The sequence below is a fragment of the Trematomus bernacchii genome, unplaced genomic scaffold, assembly GCF_902827165.1.
Source record: "Trematomus bernacchii unplaced genomic scaffold, fTreBer1.1, whole genome shotgun sequence".
In the NCBI taxonomy this organism is placed as follows: domain Eukaryota; kingdom Metazoa; phylum Chordata; class Actinopteri; order Perciformes; family Nototheniidae; genus Trematomus; species Trematomus bernacchii.
The window spans coordinates 8,984,794-9,005,381 of record NW_022987582.1 but is presented as its reverse complement, the minus strand read 5'-3'; the positions used below and the strand labels follow the sequence as shown (position 1 = coordinate 9,005,381).

Here is a 20,588-nt window from a genome sequence, read left to right as displayed (position 1 = left end):
TCAAATCTTAGGGGATATTAGACTACATAATTATTTATGTATTATTATGTTGTTCAGATTCTTAAAAAATAACAAATCAGTGACATTATATGTACATAAAAAACCCTCAAAATCCACATTCATGCAAATGATAAAACCGATCTAGCAGATTAAGATGCTTCATTCTGCTGAAAGAAGGTCGACAGCGGTGCTCTGGTGTGGTTTGATTTATCGGTGTGGAGCATCCACTTCCTGTTCATTGCAGTTTTAAGGGGATTAAAATAGTGACTAAGCCTTACTGTGCCCATATGTGAGTAGGGACTGCTGTTATGCATTTCTTTAATTATAACTAATCTAATCGAACGTTTAAATTGAAAGTAAAGGGCTTATTTTCAAAATCTAAATTTCTACAAATCTTTTGTCAAGGCAAGTGGTTTAAACAGTGCATTATGAGAATGTTGATTGACCTAGTTTCCCAAAATATGTGTGACTTCACTACTTTAAATAATTACTATTGTTCTAGTTTAGGTCACCACAATCGAGTGACGATGAGAGCACTTGAGGCTTTTTAAAGTAAAGGGGTTAAACATTTTAACAGAAGATATTTTAAAGGTCTGAGAGAAATGAGAAAAGCAGGAAATACAATATTGTTCATGCTTTGGGAAACTTTTCAGTTTAACAACATTCCACTTGACATCTATTGGAATGATGTTAAAACTATGGATGCCAGTGTGCTTTTAAACATCAAGTATTTATGATGAAAAAATAGTTTTTGAATGAACCAAAACAAAAACAAAAAACAATAGATGCTATTTCATTACAATAATAACAATTATATATCACACTGGTCAATCATTTCATGGTAATGACAATAGAAAACAGTACAGAACAGCGCAGAGAAAAAAAAGAAATCTAAAAATTTCAAGTAATCAGTCACATGGAGATAAATAAATAAATTTTTCTGCAACAATACTTAAAAAAAATGATTGAGTCATTGCATCTTAGATAAATAATGGTGACCATGCACAGAGTCAATATGGTGAGGCTATTCTGCATCACAGAAGACCAATAAACCTTGAGATAACCTGCAGGTCAATAAATCATGGCTGTTGAGTTTGCATTACAGGTACGTAAAAACGGATATCTAACGGTCTGCTGGCTGGTGGCCAAACCACAGCTGACACCAACGTTTTGACTACAGACAAATTAAAATGTGAGTTTCTAGAAATATCCCAGATTGAGATTAAAAGTGTGTGGTGCAACTTTAAAAGACAGTGACTATGAACCGAATTGTGACAGACTTTGAGTAGGAATATCATCAAAATACTTCCAATAACTGAGGCTATTTACTCCTGTCATCCTCAACCTAACTCAGTAAGAGTTTTGCCAAAAACACATCATGTACCAGAGGTCCATTTTCACAGCATGCCCATGAGAGTGTGATGACACCAGGTTAGACAGGCTGAGGAAAGAAAGAGATGACTAGGGAGAGGCAGATATCTTTTCTATACGCTTCTCTTATTACATATTTTTCCCAAACCTTTAGCTTACTTTCTAAAACATTCTGCCTGATTTCATTAAGAGGTGGCGTGCTGAGGGCAAGAGGCTTATATGTGATGTGTCAGTACACACAGGTACTGCCAGGCAGACCAAGGCCGCATTATATGTAATGTAATGAACAGTCACACTTAACCATGTATATCTAACTCTATCTCACAACTCCCAGGAGATACATTTGTGGGACAACATTTGAAACAAGGTCAGGACAAATCAGATCTGATGTAATTATTTTGTTTCCTTGAAAAACACCTGAGGGAAATGCTAGTGGTTATTCTCCCCTGTGCAGGAGAATTGAATAACATATTGATACTCTCACCATGCCTTTTCCTGCAGTCAACTACTGCACGTACACATTTCCCACCAAATAAATACCTGATCCACTTTCCAACCTTCCACGCAACACATCTGTCTACATGGCTATAAACATCCTCTAACGTTATTACTTGTTTTTTCACCCTTCGATAAATGTTTTTCTATTTTTGTGGAAGTTACATCGGACATACTTTAGGGAAATGGAGCACGCAAATAATGAAGAGTTGCAAATATCCAGAATGCAAAAGGGGCAATTACAAAACAATGAATGTATCAATAAGAAAGGAAACCCTGTGTGCTGAGAGATGAGCATTTCTGTGAGGGCCGCGATGCAGGTTTTGTGTTGTCCACAAATAAAAAATAATGTTTCAACAGTTCCAGATTTTTCCTCCAGCTAGTTTGACTTTGACAAACTTCTGTGTCTCTTTCTGGGGCTTCTAAATATCGTCGATGCTGAATTTTGACATGTCCTTGCATGCCTATGACACTAGAGGGCGGTGGAACCATCTCACAGTTAAGACAGCTGAGAAGTCATGCACCGTCAAAGGCAACTCCCAGTTCCATGAGTGCAAAACTAAAGAGAAATCAACTCTCCATCAACAGTTTATGTTTTGAGGACGTGTGATGAAGACTTGAATGCGATTACAGTCTGTTCTCGGAGAGCAGAGGGTGGTCCTGCTGATTGTTCAGTTGAAAGGAAACACAGTCTACACTTTGTGAAGATAAACATTGAGTTTCACTGTGTGTCCAAGCTTATTGATGACTATGGGTAGCAAGATTGTAGAAGAATTTGCAAGAGCATTGACACAAAGGGCAGTGTTCATTTCCTTTATCTGTTCTCTTCTCGAGCGAGGAACCTTGTGAGCAATCTGTCAGTCCGACTCCTCCAACATTCATGCAAAAGGATTCCAACAATTCAGCAGTCTTCAGAGGACTCACAACAGATCAAAATGACAGCGGAACATCAGTCAATTCACCAGCTTCTTGAAGAGATAAAAAAACGAAACGCCAACAGGAAGATTTGTGTTGTTGTTTTAGGCAGAGTCAGGTCAAGTGACGGAGGTCAGGTGATCTGACGATGTCATAAGGCCACGAAGGTGCACGGGTGTCTGAGTTTACAAGGCAGCACTCCTCTGTTGAGCTGGTAGAACTCCACCAGCTGAATCAGGTCGGTGAATTTGGTGGAGCCGTCGTCAAGGCTGAAGAAGATTTGGCCGTCCTCTTCACACTGCAAGCAGGGACACACCAAAGAAACAGAAAGAGAATATAAGTCTTTTTAAAAGGACTATAACAATGACATTATATAATAATGACAACTATAACATTATCCGACTCATTGGCAACAAATCAAGTATTGAAATATACAAGTATTGAATTTAAATATAGATATATATATATTTTAATATTGATTTCCTACATTGTAGATCCTGGATGCAAGCAACCTTATTTATTCAAGTTAGACCAAATTCACAATATCCTCCTTTTGAAGGTTTGCCATTTTTGACGGACATAGCTCACAAAAAAGATCTGTCCACTATAACGTTAGGTTAATGGGCTAACAGATGCAAGATTATTATACCTTTTTAACAAAAATCATTTTGATCAGCACAACCGTCAAAGTCTAGGTTGCTTCTATTTTAAATTCACTTGTCTCAAGATGTATTAATACCTAAAAAGGTTCTCACAATAACAAACATTCACTGTTCAAGGACCATTATTTATTAAAAGAAAAAGGAAATCAAAAACCAAGCAATGCATACCGGTAGTATCTGGAAATGTTTGATTTTCTGGTGATGGCACAACGTGAGCACAAACGCCTTGGGATTACTCTGACTGACTCTGAGCAGAAACAACCTGTGAAACAAGAGAAAGGAAGACACTGTGAGAAGGATCCACCGACTTGATTTTAAGTTAGGAAAAATATAAATAATAACTCTCCAGTAAGGTTTTTTTTTTCAGATTCAGTTAATAGGAAAAGTGTGTCAAATCTGTTTTAGCTCCAGATCCCTTACCCATCGACTTGTCCCTGCTGGTGGATAATGCGATGCGATTCTTCTCTGGTTATCCTGCCATGGAACCACAACTGAGCTATGTGGATGACTGCAGAGAATAATGGAAAACATGTATTTAAAATACTTTCTAAATACGCTTTAACCGACAGAAAATGTGTAAAGAACAAGATCAAGCATTTTGTAAATGCTTTTGCGTTTACCTGAGCTTAGTGAGGAGTGGTGTAGAGCAGTGGTTCCCAAACTTTTTTGGCCCAAGGCAAACCAAAGGACAAAAAAAAATCTCAAGGCACACCTATTTTGCAAAATAGCCCGTATAACACGTGTTATCACTCATATCATGTAAAATATCTGTAAATGTGCATAATTATTTACTAATGCCAAATAAAATGTGACAAAGACAACTATATTAATCATGAACTATTTATTAACGAAATATTTCAATTAATTTGAAACTTTATGAAATTAGGCTTCATCAAAGCAGCAACACACTCATTTAAACCAGACAGGTCACACAATAAAAAATGAGGCAAAGGAAACTCAGCAGAAATTCAGCACAGAGAACTGTCAATGCAAGGAAGCTGCACTGTCCAAGGACCTGAACTACAAATTATAAATATAACATTTCAGCAATCAGCATAGAAACATGTGCTATTGTAAATATTTTTGCCGACTTACAAATTAGTGAGATACATGTGCCTGTCGGGGCGCGCAGATTTTTTTAATCCTTGGTGGCACTGAGGAGAGGGCCACTCGCAAGTCCTGTTCAACAGAGAGCCGTGACCTCCTGTTGTTCTTCATGTAAACCAGAGTAGAGAACGCCAACTCACACAGGTAGGTCGTGGGAAAAAGAAGAAGTTGCTCAATCGCGTGGTGGGAGATGCTTGGGTACTCCGATGCAGAAGCCAACCAAAACTGATCCAGTGGGAGCTCACTAAATTTGAGTTTCAGTGTGCGGTCCACACGGAGCTCTGCGCACTCCTCTCTCTCTTTCATAGTGAGCTTTTCTGATGAGAGTTCCGGGTGGAATGGGTCTCGGATCCAGTCATAGTCCTCGATGTCAGCCACATGTGGAAAATAGCGGTCAAACCTCTCTTTTAAGGTCTGAAGGTGTTCGGCATATACAGCGCGCTCCCTTGCTGCCTGCGGCGCAGCTGATGCCAGCGGGAACATGTCCATGGAGCCCTGTTCCAAAGCCTCACGCCACAGGATAAGTTTGCCCATAAACCCCCGAATCTTGTCTGTGGATGTTAAAATGTTTTCATTCCTGCCCTGAAGCTTGGCGTTTAACTCGTTGAGATGCCCAAATATGTCAGCGAGGTAAGCCAGCCTGGCGCACCACCTCTCATCCGCGAGCTTGTCTTTATGTGGGACAGCGTGTTCACGTGAAAAATCCAAAAGCTCTTCCCGAAGCTCATAAAGACGGGATAGGACTTTCCCCCGTGACAGCCAACGTACCTCTGTGTGGAGGATCAGGCTTTGGTGGTCGGCTCCCATCTCGGCGCACAGCTGGGAGAAGAGGCGAGATTTCAGGGGCCTTGATTTTATGTAATTCACCACCTGCACAGCCTGATTCAGCACCTCAGTCATCTCCAGGGGCATGGTTTTGGCAACTAATGCCTCTCTATGCAAAATGCAGTGGTTTGTGACGATATGTGGGTTTTGTGCTCTCACCTTAGCAATAAATCCTTTCACTCTCCCCGTCATGCTTGCTGCACCATCTGTGCAAATACTGACGCACATATTCCAGGTCAGACTGTTCTCTTTTAAATAGTTATGAGTTACCCTGAATATTTCTTCTCCCGTAGTATGGCTTTCCATTTCTTTGCAGAAGAAAAACGTCTCTTTGATAGAGTCAGCATCAACATATCTGACGTTTGCCAGAAGTTGGGCAGCCCCACTTATGTCTGTCGATTCGTCTATTTGTAGGGAAAATCTGCCGCTCGCCTGCAGTTTCTCTGTCAATTGTTGCTCAATGTCTTCTGACATGTCGTCGATTCTTCTTTTGATGGTATTATCAGACGACGGCACTTTGGATAGCTCATTTGCGGCATCTGGACCCAGCATGATACCTAGGCAAGGCAAGGCAAGGCAAGTTTATTTATATAGCACCTTTCAACACAAGGCAATTCAAAGTGCTTTACAAAAATGGAAGACATTATGAAAATGGCATTTAAAAAAAAAAAGCAGCGGCAAAAAGAAAAGTCTTCAGCCTGGATTTAAAAGTAGTAAGAGTTACAGCAGACCTGCAGGTTTCTGGGAGTTTGTTCCAGATATTTGGAGCATAATAACTGAATGCTGCTTCTCCATGTTTAGTTCTGACTCTGGGGACAGAAAGCTGACCAGTCCCTGAAGACCTGAGAGATCTGGATGGTTCATAATTTAGCAGTAGGTCAGACATGTATTTTGGGCCTAAACCATTCAAAGCTTTATAAACCAGCAGCAGTATTTTGAAATCTATTCTTTGACACACAGGAAGCCAGTGTAAGGACTTCAGAACAGGAGTGATGTGATCCACTTTCTTAGTGTTAGACTCGAGCAGCGGCGTTCTGAATTAGCTGCAGCTTTCTAATAGATTTTTTAGTGAGACCTGTAAAGACACCATTACAGTAGTCGAGTCTACTGAAGATGAAAGCATGGACAAGTTTTTCCAAATCCTGCTGTGACATTAGTCTTTTAATCCTAGATATGTTCTTTAGGTGATAGTAGGCTGATTTAGTAACTGTTTAGTAACTGTTTTAATGTTTTAATGTTTCCTTGACACGATTTTCTGAGCGCACGCTCACACGCGACGTTCATTCAAACCGCTTTCTTTTTGAGGTTCTACAGCCTTCTGCTTTGCGTTGACAGGTGTTTCTTGCATATATGGCAAATATTGCTAACACCTGGTTGAGCTCGGGTCAGAACCCTCTCGGTTTGGACAGCACTCCAATTGAGTGCAAAGACTCTTCACAACGAAGGATCACTTCTACTTCAGGGCAGGGAAGGCTATGCAGTACGCAGGCTACTGTCCCGCAGCTGCAGCCTCTCTGTTGGACTCCGGTACTGCACATTACTCACGAGACGTTGTATAAAAAAAAAATTAGTGGGGGGCGAACGCACTAACGCCACAGTCACCCCTGTCATGCGGGCTGGATGAGAATGTCTGGCAGGCCGGATGTGGCCCGCGGGCCGCCAGTTGATGGTCACTAAATGATTACCTTTACTTGAGTATTTCAATGTTTTGGTACTTTTTACTTCTACTCCACTACAACTCAGCGGTAAATCATGTACTTTTACTCCATTACATTTATTGTAGTCCTACACTCTGGTACTTCTTCTTTTACTTAAGTACACAGTCTGAGTACTGCTCCCACCTCTGTAGGAAAGGCTTTCTCCACGTATGGAAATGATGCCAGAGCAATAACTTTTGGAAATAGATCTTTAATTAACATAATTGTTCATGCTGCTTCAAGCATATTATACACCGGAGCCAGAGACAGGATAGGCAACACTCAACTAAACACGTCATATTCACTTTACTCAACTAAAATGTTCTCCTAAATATTAAGTCAGAAAATCATCCCTGCAACCCGGAACCCATGTGCAATGCCTCGTCCACCTTCATAACTTTATCCTCTGCACAGGCAGATTTGACGTTTAACCTACATATTTTTGAATGACAGGCTCAACTGTCATTAAAAAATGACAGCTGTGCTCAATATTTGTCTCGGGTTTTTAACAAGAAACAGTTTCCCTTCCTCGTATGCTTAATACTGCACTACTCCATTGACCTTTTACACAGCCATTGTGTTAGACATGATTAGATCACTGGACATTATGGCTCTGTGCATTTCCTGTAAAGCATGTGCATGCACTCATGCTTGAAAACATGCCTGCGTGAGAATATGCGCCTGTCTGCCCAAGTATGCAGACATGCATTCATGCATACATTTATGTGAATGCACCTGTGTAAGTCAGTGATTGTATTGCATGTCTCAGCCCACCCAAAAATCCATGATGTTCTGTGTGGGTTTGTGAGAGTTTGTCCATGTTCTTTGTGTGTGTGTGTGTGTGTGTGTGTGTGTGTGTGTGTGTGTGTGTGTGTGTGTGTGTGTGTGTGTGTGTGTGTGTGTGTGTGTGTGTGTGTGTGTGTGTGTGTGTGTGTGTGTGTGTGTGTGTGTGTGTGTGTGTGTGTGTGTGTGCGTGTGTGTGTGTGTGTGTGTGTGTAAATGCACATCCACAGTCACATATGTGAGTGTGTGTATGGGATAGGGAGAAACAGGAAGATGAGAAAAGTGAAGGGAAAAGAGTGGGAAGCAGTAGCAAGAGGGAAAGAGAAAGACTGTCTGGTGACACACTGCAGCAGAATGTGTAGTGTGAATGCTTCCTACTGTTAGCTACAGATCTGGCCTGCACAGCTGTCTGTCTCTCCCACCCACCCCCCTCCTGCCACTACACTCACACAGACGCACACCCACGTGTACGTCACAGTTAGTCAGCCGGAGGGGAAAGCCCCAGGAAGGCTGCACACATCACAAATGCTGCAATACAGGTTCTCGCAGTTGCTCAATAGGGATAACCCTTAACCTTTTTAACATAAAGTTGAATTGTCAGAAGGTTTTGGAAATCTTTTGATGATTGATGACGATGGGATTGTCATCCCCACAATTTATGTTTTGTCATAGTTGTTTTGGGGCATTCTGGACACTGTCATGTTTTCCATTGATGCATATTAATCAAAACACGTTGTATGACCTGGCCTGGCTTTATTATGACAGGTTTCTATTCAAGAAAATGTCTGCAGGATTATCATAATCCAGAGGTGGGGTCAAACGTTTGTTTTGCCAAAACTGTTGTGTTATGTCCAAAGTGAAGTTTCAAGCCCAAAAAGTGTTGATTAACCCACATTTGTAACCAAATGTTATGCCATAGTTAGTAGTAACTGTAAATATAAAAACTTTGCTGGGCCACATGTGGCATTAGCCTACCACAGAGGTTCATATGGAGCAGCAGAACTTCTAGCATTACGGGTTCAGTGTGGCGGGGTTTGCAAGTTGCAAGCCAGTGAGGGATCATCATCTTGTCACTAGAATGGCAGCTCTTACTTATTAGTCAGATTAACACTGCAAACAGAAGTGGGATCATGGAGACAAAATTAACCTAAAGTCACATAATGCACTCGCAGTAAAGTGCAGGGAGAACTGACTATTCGATATTTGAAAAAACTGAAAAGGGTTTGTGAACAAATACATAATCATAGGAGATAAAGATAAACATGGACATCCCCACTGTCTGCCATGTCCAAGCGAAGTCCTGTTTCATTTAATGGATGAGTAGAGACTTATACTTTCCATCCTCGTCTTAAGTGAACAGGGACAGTCAGATCTTTGCACACAAATGTCAAATGTTATCCCCTATCAGAGGTAAGGCTTTGTGTAAAAAGGAGATACAGTAAGAATAACTTGTTGCAAGTTATGAACAAAACTCAGTGCAAGTATGATAAGAAACACGAGGAGGCTGAGCTAGTGGAGATGCACATCAGGACAGAGTGTAGGAAGTGGAAAGGAAAAGTAGCGTCTGCCAGGAGCAGCATGAATCAGCAGAAAAGTATCTCTTTGTGACATTATTAGAAACACCTCAACTGTGACTGGTGACTTTAACACACAGACGATACTGATCAGCTGAGAGTGTACATGGATAAGGGCAATGACTAAATGTAGATGGATTTAGATGGGAACTGATCTTTCATTAGCTGTGGAACTCGTATCTTGCTGTGTGGCGAAATCATAAGACTGCCTCGTGAGAGGAAGGAATGAGAAAGCAGACGGAGATGAGAGCAGAGTGAACCATTTTAACTGGCCTACTCTAGTTCTTGGTCTTCTACTTAAAGGCAAAGGATAGTTTTGTTAGTAAAAATACGAGGTAGGTAAGAATGGAGAAACCAGCTCGAGTACGCTAGAATTTGAAAGTACACAGCCGAAAAAAATCTGCCCCTTCCTTCAGATTTCCTTACAGAGCCCCTCCTCCAACACACACGAACGCGCACATGACCAATGAGGGCACGAGATAAGTTTGTGCACAGATGGAAGGCTGACAGGCAGGTAGGCCATCCAGGTCGTTGGTCGTACTTTTTACAGTATTACGGCTTCCACAGATGACATTTTTTAATGGACTTTTTGTCAAAGCACTTAAGATATTCATTGTATCTCGAGCCGGTTTCTCAAACTTACCTACCCCACCTTTAAGTAGGATAATATATTTTAAAAGAGAGAAGAAGAAAGAAAAAAGAAAGAAACATAAAGAGAAATAGAAAATGAAAGAAAGAAAGAAGTAAAAAAGAAAGAGAAATTGAAAATGAAAAAAAGAACGAAGTAAAAAAGAAAGAGAAATTGAAAATGAAAGAAAGACCCTGAACATGAACTGTATCTTCTAATGTTGCATAAAAAGGAGTAAGTAGTAGTTTTACTTTGTTAATCGTTATAAGACTTATACAGGGCCGACAGTACAATGAACTGTATTGGACAAGAGAACAGGTCAGCTCAGTAATAAAGAAAACTAGTTGTAATGAGAGCACTAGTCATATATAAATTAAACAAGATAAAAAGTAGAAAGAAAGAAAGTCTTTATCTCCAATGTGCTGAAGTGTGTCTTCATTTAGATGGAGGCGCAGAGAGGAACAGGCCCTCTCAACCTCTCTGATGACTCAGGTCTGATAACTGCCCTGTGATGTAATCCCCCAGGGAGAGACTGAGAACACACACACACACACACACACACACACACACACACACACACACACACACACACACACACACACACACACACACACACACACACACACACACACACACACACACACACACACGCACACACACACACACACACACACTCACACTCACTCCAGGGAACAGCGCTGTATGAGAACGTGCTTTGTGCAAACTCAAGAATGTACCCAAGTGTGTGTGTGTGTGTGTGTGTGTGTGTGTGTGTGTGTGTGTGTGTGTGTGTGTGTGTGTGTGTGTGTGCACACCCAGCAACACACACATCCATCTTTTTTTAAATTGGCTGTTGGTCTAAAAATTGCTCCTTTGGTGTTACGTACACATTGCAAGCTGTTACATCAGATAGGAGTTCCTGTGGCAGTATACAGTTCTAAATGACTATTATCCATTAGGCATATAGAATCCTGCGCACACATCAGGATCCATTTAATGGGGGCAATGTTTTTGAAACAGTTAAACCAGAATAACAGGAAGAAAGTTAGTGATCAAGCATCATGGGGAAATAAACCTCAGGTATTGTCTTTCACAAACTATGCATATGTAAATTCTAACCTGTTTTCGACTCTACCTTAAATATCGTAGTAACAAGGATAATATTTCCACCTCGTGAGTAATATTATTAACATGCACTGGGACGTTCTTGTTCTTAATTTAGCCTTCAGGCTGTGTACAATTATGGCCTACCCTCAACCGAACCACAGCCCTCAAATGAACCATAACCATTTATAACCTCAACATCTGATTAAGAGGCTTGTTGGTAGCAGCATGCTTAATATTTTGAGCATACTGAAATTAAATCGATTGGTCCCTGGAGAGAAACTTGATTGTATAAGCAGAAATCAGGATAAATCAGGATTAAATAGTTGTTGTTTTTTTTTTTTAAATACAAACGAAAATGGAGTTGAGAAACATTACATTGTTGATTACTCCAATAGAAACAGCTCAGAAGGAAATTTGAGCTACAGTATCAGTTAACTGGAAAATATACATAAATCTATACATTTCTTATTCAAATTTTCATTTCCACCTATCCTTTGCCAAGGCCTCACAGTTCCATTGCACAACTATCTACTTGTCTTTCTAAGTAGAGAATTACAATGGGCTTGTCCAGAAATAATGGAAGCGTTTTGGAAGACGAAAGGCAGAGACGACAGGTATTCCCTAAGATCTTCCATGATTTCACTTGACCTCTGTTCATCCCATCCCCTTAAAGCAAAGCAGAACAAGTGACATGAGAACATATCTTACTGGAAACAGCAGTGGTCAATTGTGAAATGAGTATCATTCATCTTTATTTTTATATTTTGCAAAATGCACCTGTTTTGCTCTCTTGCCTAGAGTGAGATAATCAGATTGTTACTCTGGTGTATGTATGCTACAGTACATGTGAAGCTAGCGCTGGCCAGGAGAAGGTTAGCTTGGCTTAACATGGAGACTGAAAGGAAGAGGAAATAGCCATTGACCTGTGCCTCAGAGGGCTTTGGGAAGAATCATGTGGTGCATGAATGGGTTTAAATTGCTCTGATCCTTCTGGCATAGTAAGTAATGTCAAGAGAATATCCTGTGTTTAACTTATTTCAACACTTTCTTACTGTAGCAGTCTCATTCCAGCAGTTGCTCCTAGAAAAAGAGTTGTGGTTTTGCATTTTTCAGCAGGAATAGCTTCGGTGATGTTCTTAATGCACACTTTAAATGCCGCCATTGACTTGGCATCTTTTTCCTTGTCAACTTTCATCTCGGAGATACCATCACCTGTAGGAACAGGGCCAAGCTAAAATCATATTCTCAAGCACAGTTACATAGATATCAACTGACTACCATATACGTCTGTAATAAAACTGTTATTACTATAGGATAGCAGAATGAAAAATCATTGTTGGAGAGCAGTAATGGGCTTAGGAAAAGTTTGAGCCAACGGGATAACAGTATGCATTGATAAAGGTCTCTGAGCAGGGTAAGGTAAACAGGGTGATAATTATTTAAAATGAAAAAGAAAAGTTATGTAATGTTGATCCCAGCAATGACCCATTTAGTGAGAACGAAGAGTTGAATTGTATACAAATTATGAGTTTTAGGTTATTTTGATATATAGTTAACTTATTCATATCAGATTCAGATTCAGTTTTAATACAGATGTAATAAAAGTAAAACCTTCTGGCCGTGTTTAAGATTTATTATTCAAACAGAGTATTTTAAAATGCTCACTATGACTTTTGTCAATGTTCTCTTTTCTAACTTAATTCTTGAAAATGTAAAACTATTAAGTACAAAAGATGCATTTTTTTATAGACCATGACTCACCAGCAACTTTACAGTTAATTTGCTCAGTCACCACTCCTGTTTCATTAGTGCGAATGCTGTGCCACAGCATTCCACTATAGTACTTCAATTCTTTATTCTTCCCTTTATTTCACCAATACTTTGGCTCTCCATAACTTCAGCTTACTTTCAGCTACAGAAACCATTCAAATATTAAACTATTCAGCCTGTTCAGGAATCGATGGGAAACCTTCACATTTTTAAAAATATTTTATACTTTTTGAAATATTCAGCTTTTTAAACTCTTTTTTTTAACATTGAAGTCAATGGGAGATGCCTTCAAATCCTCTTTTCCTACACTTTGCGCCAAATGCTTCTCCTTCCACATAATTTCAGCTAGACACTTCATTCCAACTTTCAAATGATCACAACACCTTCAGCTATACAACTTGACTTTTATTTTTGATATCTTTTACACTTTTTGAGATATTTGGTAAAGAGGCTTTCTTCAGATTTTAACATTAGTGTGGATGGAGCAGCTCGTTAAGTCTAGAGTGCTTTGATCTCAAAAAAGAGTGGAAGAGTGCTTGAAATTCTCCCAATTTTTTTTTTTTAAACCTGCCATAATTCCCAAACCCTACACTCCTCAGACATCATTTTTCATGAAAAACGTAGGAAAACCTCTCCTAGGTTGGAAAATTAAAAAAAATTAAACAAAATGCCTCTTGAGGGCATGAAGTGACAAAAAGTCCAGCTAGCTCCCAATTGATTCCCATGTTAAATCTTTCCGGAACTTTCTTCAGAACAGAGAGAAGTACACTTTAGACAAACTGCTCCCATCTCCACATTTTAAACACAAAACCAAAAAAAACAACATATATCAGTTCATTGGGGTTCCCTGATACACACTCTCCCTCTCTCTCACAGACACATCAAGAGAAGAGAGAGAGGGCGATCAAGAGAAGAGAGAGAGGGTGATAGAAGAGTGATAGGGTGATCAAGAGAAGAGAGAGAGGGCAATCAAGAGAAGAGAGAGAGAGGGCGATCAAGAGAAGAGAGAGAGGGTGATCAAGAGGAGAGAGAGAGGGCAATCAAGAGTAGAGAGAGAGGGTGATCAAGAGGAGAGAGGGAGGGCGATCAAGAGGAGAGAGACAGGGCGATCAAGAGAAGAGAGAGAGGGCGATCAAGAGAAGAGAGAGAGGGTGATCAAGAGGAGAGAGAGAGGGCAATCAAGAGGAGAGAGAGAGGGTGATCAAGAGGAGAGAAGGAGGGCGATCAAGAGGAGAGAGACAGGGCGATCAAGAGAAGAGAGAGAGGGCAATCAAGAGTAGAGAGAGAGGGTGATCAAGAGGAGAGAGAGAGGGCAATCAAGAGGAGAGAGAGAGGGCGATCAAGAGGAGAGAGGGAGGGCGATCAAGAGGAGAGAGACAGGGCGATCAAGAGAAGAGAGAGAGGGCGATCAAGAGAAGAGAGAGAGGGTGATAGAAGAGTGAGAGGGCGATCAAGAGAAGAGAGAGAGTGATCAAGAGAAGAGAGAGAGGGCGATCAAGAGAAGAGAGAGGGCGATCAAGAGAAGAGAGAGAGGGTGATAGAAGAGTGAGAGGGTGATCAAGAGAAGAGAGAGAGGGCGATCAAGAGAAGAGAGAGAGAGGGCGATCAAGAGAAGAGAGAGAGAGGGCGATCAAGAGAAGAGAGAGGGCGATCAAGAGAAGAGAGAGAGGGCGAGCAAGAGAAGAGAGAGAGAAGAGAGAAAGGGCGATCAAGAGGAGAGAGAGAGGGCGATCAAGAGAAGAGAGAGAGGGTGATAGAAGAGTGAGAGGGCGATCAAGTGAAGAGAGAGAGGGCGATCAAGAGAGAGAGAGGGCGATCAAGAGGAGAGAGAGAGGGCGATCAAGAGGAGAGAGAGAGGGGCGATCAAGAGAAGAGAGAGAGGGTGATAGAAGAGTGAGAGGGTGATCAAGAGAAGAGAGAGAGGGCAATCAAGAGAAGAGAGAGAGAGGGCGATCAAGAGGAGAGAGAGAGGGCGATCAAGAGAAGAGAGAGGGCGATCAAGAGAAGAGAGAGAGGGCGAGCAAGAGAAGAGAGAGAGAAGAGAGAGAGGGCGATCAAGAGAAGAGAAAGAGGGCGATAGAAGATTGAGAGGGTGATCAAGAGAAGAGAGAGGGCGATCAAGAGAAGAGAGAGAGTAATGTAACCTCCGAATGTAATGTATAACTCCTATGAAAATGTTCAAAAAGTGCTCAAACTTCACATGTGTGCTAACAGTCCAGCCGTGAAGACATCTACGGGACAGTTTTGAGATTTCTTCAAATGCCGTTGCCATGGCAACACAATGCTCACCATGAAACACGGTTTTCTCATAACTTCGGTGAAAATGCTCGAAATGGCCCAAAACTTCACAGGTTTGGTAACGATGCAGCCATCAACACATCTAAGCGTATTATGGGGTGTCATCAAATGCCGTTGCCATGGCGACAGATAATTCACCATCAAGTTAGTTCAAAAGTTTGTAGTTCAAATATTCTGCTGCTTTCCCAAGCCTTTTTACTTTATTTTCTCATTTTAATACAAATTCATTCACTACTACTTACATCTGATATGTAACTCCTTCAGCCTATTTTCAGCTGCAGAAACCATTCAACTATTACATTATTCAGCTATTTCAGGACATCAAGGCTATACATGTTTTTTTAACCCTTTTCTTTTAAATATTAAGCTTTTTCTGCATTTTTGTAGCTAAAAGCAGCTACCATTCAGCTAATAACATATTCAGCTTTTTCTGCATTTTCAGCTAAATTCAGCCACAAATGTTCACAGTTTACAGCATTCGCACGCATTTTCTGCAGGAAATGCATTTTCTAGTTGTTACTGGTCCACATGTTTCATTTCCTTTTGAGCTGATTTACCCTCTACCTTGCTTAGTTAAATACACCTAATGAAGAGGTTTGTATGTGTATATATATATATATATATATATATATATATAGAGAGAGAGAGCTGAGACTATAAGCATTCAATTAAACTATAAAGAGGCTGTTGTTACCCTGTCCACCCCTGAAAAAACACATTGTCAGTGTCACTGACTGATGACCCCTTTCAATGGAAATTACCCTAACATCTGGAAACCATCTGGCATCACATTCACATAATGAGAGTGTTGGTGATCTGAAGGGTTTGTAAACCAGTTCTTGTCCCTCTCTCTGTATTGAGAACTTTTGTTCTTTGTTGAATTGAGGAAGTGCACAGATTGATGGGACCATCCATTGTGTGTGTTCATGTTTACCTCATAGCTGTAGTCGTTGAACCTCCAGGTGTCCTGGATGACAGCAACAGCAACTAGGGCGGCAACGCTGGCCAAGAGGAGAAGCAGCACTCCTGCTATGCAACATTTGTAGCCAATTGGCTGTTTGGAAGCCATTTCCTGTGAACAAGGAATGTGGGTTTTTTAAAAAAAGGGGGGAAAAAAGTGTTGTTCTCACTAAAAGCATTTGAGCACTCAAAGAGGTTTGAGCAATGACGAGCAATAATAGAATAAAAACACATTAGTAGTATTGATGGACTAAGTATGACCACCAGGTTTATCGAAAACATACACAAATATAACTGGAAACAGAATCATGAGGAAAATTGTGGATAATGATTGGCTGTCTGAAGATTTTCTTTTTTTGTCTTGTTCAGTTTAAATGTATACCTTTATTCCAGGCAATGATAATCTTATGAGATACTTTAATCCCATAAGATTATCTTTGAGCTATACATACAAAGCAATGGAATGAAATGGGAAGTTTTTGTATGATCTGTAGAGGAGAATATAGGCCTCTTTCAGCTTCAGATTCTTTGAAGAAAGTGAACTGTGGATTTGGGGTTTGATATAAGAGATATTATAGAGGGTGTCAGTGCTTTCCAAAGTTAAGGGAAGCGTTTTTCAAGGGCAAGAAGTGAGCAAAGACTCAAAGGCCAATGCTTTAATTCAACAGCCAACTAGAAAATGTTCTGCTCATGAAAGCCTTACATGATATTTAGCCTTGACGTTTTGGTTGTGATGTTTGTATAAACTCCAACACAATATGACATTTTATGACATTTCAATATTGCACAAACCAAAAGGAAAATCTGCTGATCATTAGGTTTGTTTTGTTTTAGATTCTACTTTATGGCTATGATGAAACAAAAGACCTTCAGTACAAACACTCAGAACAAAGGAACTTGATCCGGCAATGGAAAAGTCCTAACCTCAGATAAACTATTTTTCACTCAGATTTGGATCTTGTTAATAAACATAGCATGCTCTGTTTGAGCTTCAAGTTTTTGCTGAATTGCAGAAAACAGTGTTTCACGCCAGATCCACCATATGTGCTTTGGAGGAGAAAAGCACTTAAAACCACCATATGTGCTTTGGAGGAGGAAAGTCACACAAGACCAGAATCACACAAGCATTTCTCCAGTATTTCAGTAAAATGCATTATTGATGCATTAACAGTTCACACACAAACTTTGAACAGCAGCTGCTTGTGATCTGAATGTGTGCAAACTCTAAAAAAAGTATTTGTAAATTATCTGGTTTATTCCCTTTTCCTTTCATGCTGTCAATTCTATACTTTGTACATTTTGCTAGTATCATTGGTATCAAGGTTCAAGGTGCAAGGCTTTTATTAGTCATACGTACATAGCTACAGTGTAGTTATGACGATGAAAATGTTAGGTCACAGGCTCCTCCAACAGAGCAACACAATAAAACAGAAAAAACAGAAAAAAATGGTGTTGGTGTTTTATATATGAAATGTATATATTTTTGTGTTTTATTTTTATAGCGATTAATGGCTTTTTCCCAGGCTTGTGATACACATGGACTTGAGGGGGTAGAAAGATAAGAAAGATAAGAAAAACGAAAGAAATCAGAGCTGATTTACGATTGCTTTTCTGCTCTCTAATATTTAAGCTTTTTCTCTGTAACCCGAAGATTTAAATATGTGCTTCAGTATAATGAGTTTGGCGTTTACGGTTGCTGTGTGCCCAAGAAAAAAATATCAATATGCTGTTTTTGAAATCTATTTAACCATTTTTTAATCATTTGCACCATGAAGAAAGAGAAACATGTCTAAAAGCGCACGGGAACATGAGCTCATTGATCTCTGACTTCACTGGCCAGCTGCTGTTGGGTCCAGGTTGCTTAAATCCCAGTGACTTTTCATAATAATAGTTTAGGCTACCAAGTATTTCAAACAACAACTCAAAGGGATTGTAATTTGTTGGTTAATGTGTGCTTTACTACAGCTAAAGAAGGGGTAATTCAGGTTTGTGTCTCTATTATATGAACAGTATTTCTTCTCAATATGATTTGACAAATATATTTTTTTCCTTCCATAAAACATTACATCACAAATACTGAAATGTGGAGACACTCACAGTTGAAGCAAGTGAGCTAAGAAGAGATGGGCAACTTGTTTTTAGAATTGTTTTAAGTAAATTCCTGTAATTTGCCTTTATCTCTATACTCTGTATTTTATCTCTGAGTTTATTTCTTGTAAGAATAATTTTCATCTAAAAAAGTTAAATAAGAGCAAAGCAGCAATATGTTTCATATAATTGGACATAATATATTGTGATATTACACCGAAAACTGTTTTGTATTCAATAGATGCAGTTCTCTGTTATCCAGCCCTATACACAACCACACTCATTTGTGCACAAGGTAAACAAATTACACAATACCGCAAACAAAGTTATCTAAAGTATTTCCTTTACATATGCATAGCAAGAATTAACACCCACATCACCCCTGCACGAACATTTGAACATGTAGCCTCTGCTTGTGGGGACTGGTCCTCATGAGTAAAGGAGTGTGTGTTGAAACATGTCCACACACCCATATAGCATAATCACAGGAGATAAACCCAGTGAAAGTAAAGCAGTCTTAACTGTGTTTGAAATATTCTAGAGTGTTGTGTGTGCTAAATAAATATGTATGCATGTGAAGGAAAGTAGCTTTGTTTGTTTCTTACCTTGAAGAGCTGGTTTGTGGATCCTGGTTGGATCCTAGTGAGGTGGCTCTGAAGGAAGGATGAAGAAACACAGCAGGAAACAAGGGATCAGCAGAGGGAGGGAGAGGAAGATAGAGAGTCAGTTGTGAGCGTGGGCGAGTGATTTTCCCACAGGAGCAGGAGCTGTTGTACCCCAACACAACTGAGATAGTGAGGGAGGGAGGAAAACATGGGAGGAGCAATGTGGGGAAACTCTAGTTTTCACCAATCCCATTGCACTGAAGACACACAGCAAGCAGCCCGTAGGAGCAGGCAGGGAATGATGCAGGGCTTGTTCCTCGCTCACTGTCTTTGTGTAATGATTTAGCACAGATTAAGGTGTTGTTGTGTATGCATAAGATAATGTAATAAGGGAGAAGTTGACTAGGGTTGAAGTTAATTGATGTAATCAATAAGATAAAGTGCAATGTGGTTGAGTATCTGCTGCACACGTTATCACAAAGTCAGCTCTTATTTGACAGGCCTGAATTAAAGGTAAGTGCGATGAAAAGTAGAGGATCAAGCACTGTACCAACAAACATGGATGTGTTGGTACCTGCAAGCTCCAAATTTAAAGGAGAACTCAAGTTCTCACAGTAAAATCCATGAGTCATTCATTTTGCAAATGAATGGATGATTGTGCTGTAATCCAGTGTTTTTTTTGCTTACAGCGGCCGACAGTAAATAACCAATAGTGTAATTTTCATTGTGTCTGTGCGTGTGTGAGTAGTTGTATTTGCACGCAGGGATGTGACTGTATTTTTTTATATTTTATCAAAACATGCTGGATTTGACTTTTTAGTCAAAAATCACATACTGTAAGGAGGTGGAGGGTCCTCTAAATGCATCACCCTTCAAAGTCCAGATTGTTGGCCAAAACAACTTCAACCAGTTTCGACATCATATCTAAACAATCATACATTCTATTTTACAAAACACTCTATTTAAATGTATGTTATCCAATATAGCGTTCACTATTTCACTCTTTTCTTTACATACCCCATAGTTTCCAACCTTGTCTAATACAGGAAGTATTAACGTTCTTAAGGCGCCACAAAAACCTATCAATGTTACCATGACCACAATGTTCTGCTAACCTCCAAGAGGCACTCCACCAATTATACATGTCAAAGTAAATGTACTAGTCACGAGAGGATCATACCCAGCCTCTGAAAACCATTTCTACTGAGAATCTGGAAGAACTTAGTGCATCCAGGAAAATAACTCAAGTAAAAATCAACCTAAGCATGTCAGCTTGGAGTCAGCTTGGAGACTACACTTTAAGAATGAAGCATGACGTTTTAAAGCTACAAAAGTTTACCAGGCAGAAAGGGTCCAATTTAAAACTTTGGTAAAAAGGTACCAAAAGGCAGGATATATCAGCCTCAGGGGCTGCTTTTGACATTTCTTTTTCAAAATCATGGGAGTAACGCTAAAGACCTGGAGGGCACTCTTAACAAGGTAATTGCTGTAATACACTTTAATACAATAATGAAATCTAACCCAGCTTCAGTTGCAATGAATGAACATTTTATTGGAGACAAACTCTTTGTGAATGTCCCGTATGAAAAATAGAGCATACAGTATATATATATTTTTTGTGTTAATGTTCAATTAGGTTTGATTTTTAAATGTTTTTCATTAATGCAATAGTTTGCATTTGAATGTTATTCTTAGTGGGTGTA

At 39.8% G+C, this 20,588-nt stretch overlaps 1 protein-coding gene across 3 annotated transcripts; it reads right to left on the bottom strand.

Annotated features, from left to right (window-relative positions):
* Positions 1-1,476: 1,476 nt before the first annotated feature.
* LOC117480094 (growth factor receptor-bound protein 10-like) lies at positions 1,477-19,044 on the bottom strand. Of its 3 annotated transcripts, XM_034127272.1 has the most exons (7): positions 18,886-19,044; positions 16,167-16,304; positions 12,217-12,376; positions 4,064-4,155; positions 3,864-3,951; positions 3,612-3,705; positions 1,477-3,079 (listed from the first exon to the last, which is right to left on the bottom strand). In XM_034127272.1, the coding sequence occupies exons 3-7, from the start codon at positions 12,357-12,359 to the stop codon at positions 2,933-2,935; spliced, it is 564 nt and encodes a 187-aa protein (XP_033983163.1). In that variant the 5' UTR covers positions 12,360-12,376; positions 16,167-16,304; positions 18,886-19,044; the 3' UTR covers positions 1,477-2,932. The 3 variants fall into 3 exon arrangements, 2 of the variants coding, with proteins under 2 accessions (XP_033983163.1, XP_033983164.1); XR_004555634.1 differs by lacking the exons at positions 4,064-4,155; positions 12,217-12,376; XM_034127273.1 differs by lacking the exons at positions 16,167-16,304; positions 18,886-19,044 and having other exon boundaries at positions 12,217-12,766.
* Positions 19,045-20,588: the final 1,544 nt, after the last annotated feature.

Coding starts and splice junctions, on each gene's coding strand:
- LOC117480094 (XM_034127272.1), bottom strand. CDS start 12,359: ATGAAAGTTGACAAGGAAAAAGATGCCAAGTCAATGGCGGCATTTAAA. Junction 4,156..12,216: donor GCTGGAATGAGACTGCTACA/GTAAGAAAGTGT, acceptor TTTGCAAAATAG/GTGTGCCTTGAGATTTTTTT. Junction 3,952..4,063: donor CCACTCCTCACTAAGCTCAG/GTAAACGCAAAA, acceptor TATTCTCTGCAG/TCATCCACATAGCTCAGTTG.